The sequence below is a fragment of the Branchiostoma belcheri genome, unplaced genomic scaffold, assembly GCF_001625305.1.
Source record: "Branchiostoma belcheri isolate BF01 breed outbred unplaced genomic scaffold, Haploidv18h27 scaffold41, whole genome shotgun sequence".
Lineage (NCBI taxonomy): Eukaryota > Metazoa > Chordata > Leptocardii > Amphioxiformes > Branchiostomatidae > Branchiostoma > Branchiostoma belcheri.
In genome coordinates this window covers 299,195-305,194 of record NW_017804032.1, presented here as the reverse complement: position 1 = coordinate 305,194, position 6,000 = coordinate 299,195, and the positions used below count along the sequence as shown (strand labels likewise).

The following is a 6,000-nucleotide window of genomic DNA, read 5'->3' as shown; positions in this document are numbered from 1 at the left end:
CTTACCTTTTCGCATGAACTCAAACCCTTCTTTCCTTCGGCCTTTGAACGCTTTATCCCGAACAAAGTTTGTAGCATCGTTGTCCCTCATAGCAGAGAAGGTACAGTAGGAAACCACCTCATCAATGCGCTGGTCTGACGGAGTCTTGCCCAGGAAGTTTGCGATCTTCACCACGTTGCCTCGCAGGTCCTGCAAACATTATATATTTCAAATCAACCCTTGGAATTGTCGGCACAAGAGATTGTGTAGCACATGGAGAAGTTAACACATGAGGCCCACTCCTTTGGTTCTGGGGGGGGGGGAGTTGGCACACTTTAGATTTTGTCTCATGTACTCACGTTGTGCAACTTTTGCCATCCTTATTCTAAGAAATACAAAATACACCTATAAAAGTAACATTTGCAAAGCAAATGCATAATGTTTTCCTTCGCATATGGTCTGCTCTGTTGATTCTTACTCAAATACTCAAACACATTCACATATATGGTGATAGAAGTCTAAATCTCTCCTACTATAAAATTGCAACATTATGTTACCCAACCCCAGTTACCATGATGAGAGACATACTGGTTCAGTCAGGTCAGAGGTCACTGTTTGGAGAAGAAGAAACGTAGCAAAAACAATATGTTATCCTTCGGTAAACAAAATAAAAGGCCATATACAATAAACGGTCGATCTTACCCGCTTCAAACTTGAGGAAGAGCATGTTTTTGTCATCCTTGTGACGCCAGTACTCCGGAACCACGTCCCACCAGAAACCGTAAGCAGCTGTGTAGGATGGTTAAAACGTCAAAAAAGGTATAGCCTTTTTGAGCTGTGGTTAGATGATCAACTGTCTAGCGCACGGGCCCCACCCCATTTACCTCCCAACCCATTTTGGGTTGAGTGAGGAAAGTCGTGAAAAGTGTCTTTTCAAAGGACACAACGTCTAGACAAGAATCGAACCCGCGACCTCTTCGGATGTCATACACGCTACCTTTCTGCTATAGCCACTTGTCTGTTCAATTTCATCACCAATCGTACACTTGAAATACTACAGATTATTTACCTTTACTTGCCTTGAACGATTACGTTTATATCTAATTGTTGTTGAGAAGGACGAGAATTCATCTGGACTAAACCTTGCCAGAAAACGCAATCTCTAAAACAAGAAGAGGGTAGAAAAACTCTCTTATATTCTCATATATTCGTATCTGTGATTCTGTCATTACAAAATGATGCTGATACTGTACAAAACAACAGAAGGCGCAACTGGACTGCACTGGACTGAAATTTACCTTGCTCAGGATTGATGAATTCTTGGAAGTTTTCGTCAAACGTTCCACCTGGAAGATCCATGCCTTCCCTCATCTTGTGCCAAGACACCACCACGTCTTTCACATTCCTTGCACAGTAAATGATCTGAAAAAAGAATTATCATGTTATATTATGTTTTGCATTTTGATAATAGATAGCAAACTGTTTGCCTCTTCTGTGTTAATCATATCAAGGAACGTCCAGGCCCTGTAAACCAAGCCATATAAAAGCATCCCCGATTATAAATAGGGGCATCAAAAGCAATTGTTACATTTCATATACCGATATCTGTGTGGCTGCAATTTGCCTCAAGTAACGCCATAGAAGAGGTTGAATCATTCCTTTACAACCTTTGTGTTGACAATTATGGGGTTTATTTTCAAAGACGCGCCAGTCATTACTGGATGTGCTGAACACATATGTATCCACTGAATGTAGGAATGATTTACTTAATATTTTGCTACTAAATTGTATGTGTAAAATCACAAGTACTGTACAAACCTTCCCCTTGCCCTCCCTTGCCTGCTCAGGTAACATGTGATACGGCATGTGGGTCTTCATCAGGCGGGGGGAGGGGGCGTCCCTCAGCACCTTGGGCATCGGCTCCCCGGATCCGGACTGGTCCATTGTTTCCAGCCATGGTACGCGGACAAAGATCGGGATCTTGTTCACTTCGCTCAGATCGCCCTCAGTGGACAGTAGAGACACGATCTGCTGTACCCATGTTGTGCCTGGAGCCATGCAGGAATACAAATATGCTACTTTAGTCTCTCTTCATGCTGCAGTACAGACGGGTTATTCAAATACCAGGGTGTGTGTACTTCAAACTGTGCCATGCAGTAGGGCACTCCAGCTATAGAAAGGCAGAAACCTAACCCTCGGTTTGGAAGGAGAATAATCGAATACATGCCCTAGACATTGAATTAACAAATTACTGCAAGAACGGGCTATTGGACATTTAGGTAAGTTACTTATCATACCTCCACGTCTACTAAAGGTGAGCGAAATCCTTACCTGACTTTATGTAAGCTGATATGAAGATGTCGTCGTCTCTCACTTCAAATGACTCTACTAGTTCCACCGCCCGACGGTCGGCTAGTGGGAAGAACCTCACGCCTTTGAAGTGGAAAGTCGGACCGAAGGTGACAGGTGTAATGTTGTCAGTCATGGTGGTTGGTACTGGACGCCGGTGCAGACTGGTCTCTCTTCTTGGTGCTAGTTATTATATACAGTGAAATTTGCCTCGTCACGCCACGTTCGTAACTAACCGAGAACTATACACGCAATACTATGTTTGATTATTAACCTTACGGTCACATGGAAGCTCATTGTGTCAACAGAAAGGTTTCGCGTGTTGTTGAAGTGCATGACGAAGCAGAATGTTTTTGACGTGTGCAATTTTAAGTTCATGCTGTATCATTTTGACTCGTGAAATTGCATGATTGAGCGTATTGTCGTGGACTGTGGTTATTTGACGAAGAAAAAGTGTCATGGACTTGGTAATGTCAAAATGTCACCTCTGACATGGGAGCAGCTTTGAGTGAAGCATACTAGTGTAATGTACTTTTCGTTGATGCAAATTTTCCTTCATTTAGGTAAATAACGTTAAATATTATAGAGAAAAGAACTGGATCATGCATATACGTAATCAATATGTTCTTTATTAGTCACATTGTAACAGAGATGTAACATAACAAACGAATTAACGAACGAACAATAAAACGCAAAATGTAAGCAAATATTTCCTAATTGAGGCAGTGTAATTATTTGTAAAGGGTGCTGCTTCGAAATAATATTGCCTATTATGACCTTATACCGGCAGAAGGAGAGAGAAACACTGCCAAGCTAGGACCGACGAGACCGCAATTTATACCGTCGTATTTGAAATGGGCCAACGCCCAGCTGTATACAAACAACCGAAGGCCTGGTTTTGACAGAACGCGGAGTGTACTAAGTATTCACATTACTCAAACTCAAAAGTCAAATCCACGCCCGCCATTTTCTCCCTGTGGATGTCATCCAGGATTTTGCTCTGCTCCGGACTGAGCGAGTTTTTCCAGTCTCCAACCTTTCCTGGAAAGGAAACAGCATAAGCAAACAATCAATCGAGAACAATTAGAAGCTAAATAATATATTGGAAGTTTATCTGTGCTAGTAGAACCCAGTATACACAAACACATAGAAACGCCTGGACATTTGTCTCATTGGACAAAGTGATTATAAGGATCTTGAAACCAGACTTTTTTGCACGAGGTACTAAAGAAGTCATCTACATCCATCAGGGCAACCATTCCTCAACAAAGATGGATGGGTGGGTGTGGTGTGGGAACTTACCTTTTCGTACGAACTCAAACCCCTCTTTCCTTTGGCCTTTGAACAATTCATTCCGAGAAATGTTTGTAGCATCGTTGTCCCTCATAGCAGAGAAGGTACAGTAGGAAACCACCTCATCAATGCGCTGGTCTGACGGAGTCTTGCCCAGGAAGTTTGCGATTTTCACCACGTTGCCTCGCAGGTCCTTCAAACAAGGGAGGCGAATCAGCCGACGTCAGCAAGAAGATGTGTTTCAGATAGACCAAAGGCAAGGGCAACCAGACAAGGGCAACCAGACAAAGTGCAAGCAATTGATTGGTTGTCCCAAAACCCCAGCAAGAGAGCTTCAGAAGGCCCCTATATAGGCTACCGTGGACCCATTGTCGGGAACATGATACATCGATACTTGTATTAAGAATGGTCTTACCCGCTTCAGGTCCTCAAACTTGAGGAAGAGCATGTTTGTGTCATCCTTGTGACGCCAGTACTCCGGAACCACGTCCCACCAGAAACCGAAAGCAGCTGTGGAGGGTGTGTGAAACGTCAAATATAATCAAATCTTAAAGAAAGGTCGAAGACACAGTATTGAAAGGCGTAGCCCATCCCTCTCCTTCCACGGCCATTTATCTCCAACACCTATGTCAGGTAATCTCTAAGCAGATTCGGTGGGGCAAGGGGACTTTATGTTGGCCACCTGTATCCATTGGCCGCCTGTATACATAATGTCCCCACCGAATCTGCTTGGAGATCAGATGTCAGGTACAAATGTACTAACTTATTTAAATTTCCATCGGAGTTCACAAGAGGCTTTCCTAAGCTTAGGACACAGCGCCTAGCGACCTCTCGACTTCAAAGGAACAGATACAGATAATTTCTTCCATTTGCGTTGACCGATTGTGTTTATTGTCTATATATATGTTGTTGTTGAAAAAGATACGAATGGGCCAGGACACAACCCGCTATTATACGTAACCCCTGTGATTCTGTCCTTACAATGTTGCTGATATACACGTACAGAATGAACAGCAGTAACAGACTTAGAACTTTACCTTGCTCGGGATTGATGAATTCTTGGAAGTTTTCGTCAAACGTTCCAGATGGCAGATATTCGAAGCCTTCCCTCATCTTGTGCCACGAAACCACCACGTCTTTCACGTTCCTCACACAGTGGATAATCTAGAAAAAATAGCATTATGCATCATAGCTTCACGTTTTGTATTTAGAAAAAGATGATTAAGTAAGTCACCTGTCTTTATTTTCTGAAGTCAACACATGTGACAGAATTAGTAAAACCAATTGAACATGGCAAAGACTCCTAAGTGCCATCGTTATGTAAATAATCTCTATGGTAAGACAATATCATCTTTTATGTGTGATTAATGTTGAATATTTCTCTCAGTTCATTTTAGTAACGCTGAAGAAGAGTCAAGTTTTTGTCCTTGAGTATTAGTATCATCACGTATAATGATAATATTCATGATAAGAATTGTTGATTTTTCATGCAAACAGCCCGGCCCCGGTTTGGTAATGTGACCTCAGCATATAAGAACACAGGTGCTGTACAAACCTTCCCCTTCCCCTCTCTTGTCTGCCTAGGTAACATGTGATACGGCATGTGGGTCTTAATCAGGCGGGGGGAGGGCGCGTCCTTCAGAAACTTGGGCATCGGCTTCCCGGACCCTGACTTGTCCATTGTTCCCAGCCATGGTACGCGGACAAAGATCGGGATCTTGTTCACTTCGCTCAGATCGCCCTCAGTGGACAGTAGAGACACGATCTGCTGTACCCATGTATTGCCTGGAGTCATGCAGGAATACACATAATGCTATTTTAGTCTCAGCTATTGAAGACAGAAATAGTAGCACCTAACCTCGGTTTGCGAGGTAAAAGGCGATTGAAGGAGAATAATCTAATACCATGCCCTAGTCTAGACAGTGAGTCAACAGCTCACTGCACCTATACGGCCTCAAAAATGAGCTATTGGACCGTCACCCTCACCATTTCATACCTCCACGTCTACTGAAGGTGAGCAGAACTCTTACCTGACTTGGGATACCCCGACAGGAAAACGTCATCGTCTCTCACTTCAAATGACTCCACCAGTTCCACCGCCCGACGGTCGGCTGTTGGGAAGAACCTCACGCCTTTAAAGTGGAAGACCGGGCCGAAGGTGACAGGTGTAATGTTGTCACTCATGGTGGTTGCTAAAGGACGCCGGTGAAGACTGGTCTCTCTTCTTGATGCTACATGTAGTTATTATATACAGTGAAGTTTGTCCCGTCACGCCACGTTAACTGACCTACTGACACACAATATTATGTTTGTGGTTGATTATTAACCTTACGGTCACATGGAAGTTCACTGTGTCAACAGAAAGGTTTGGTGGGGTCG

The 6,000-nt window shown here is 43.3% G+C and overlaps 2 protein-coding genes across 2 annotated transcripts in view; both read right to left on the bottom strand.

Moving 5' to 3' along the window:
- The window catches only part of LOC109477713 (sulfotransferase 1A1-like), a 4,290-nt gene extending 1,725 nt beyond the window's left edge, over positions 1–2,565 (bottom strand). Inside the window, exons 1-6 of the mRNA XM_019779058.1 lie at positions 2,311–2,565; positions 1,798–2,027; positions 1,278–1,401; positions 682–768; positions 267–289; positions 6–189 (exon numbers count right to left, since the gene is read on the bottom strand). Coding sequence (XP_019634617.1) covers positions 6–189; positions 267–289; positions 682–768; positions 1,278–1,401; positions 1,798–2,027; positions 2,311–2,464 — 802 coding nt within the window. The 5' untranslated portion in view covers positions 2,465–2,565. The remainder of the gene's footprint in view (positions 1–5; positions 190–266; positions 290–681; positions 769–1,277; positions 1,402–1,797; positions 2,028–2,310) is intronic.
- A 441-nt stretch (positions 2,566–3,006) lies between these two features.
- Positions 3,007–5,931, bottom strand: LOC109477753 (amine sulfotransferase-like). The gene is made up of 6 exons (XM_019779101.1): positions 5,652–5,931; positions 5,177–5,406; positions 4,659–4,785; positions 4,037–4,131; positions 3,631–3,814; positions 3,007–3,369 (listed from the first exon to the last, which is right to left on the bottom strand). The coding sequence occupies exons 1-6, from the start codon at positions 5,803–5,805 to the stop codon at positions 3,260–3,262; spliced, it is 900 nt and encodes a 299-aa protein (XP_019634660.1). The 5' UTR covers positions 5,806–5,931; the 3' UTR covers positions 3,007–3,259.
- Positions 5,932–6,000: the final 69 nt, after the last annotated feature.

Excerpts from the sequence above, each read along its gene's own strand:
- LOC109477753 (XM_019779101.1), bottom strand. The coding sequence starts at position 5,805 with ATGAGTGACAACATTACACCTGTCACCTTCGGCCCGGTCTTCCACTTT. Across the intron at positions 5,407-5,651 it reads GTCGGGGTATCCCAAGTCAG|GCAATACATGGGTACAGCAG; the intron begins GTAAGAGTTCTG and ends GCATGACTCCAG. Across the intron at positions 3,815-4,036 it reads AGTTTGAGGACCTGAAGCGG|GACCTGCGAGGCAACGTGGT; the intron begins GTAAGACCATTC and ends CCTTGTTTGAAG.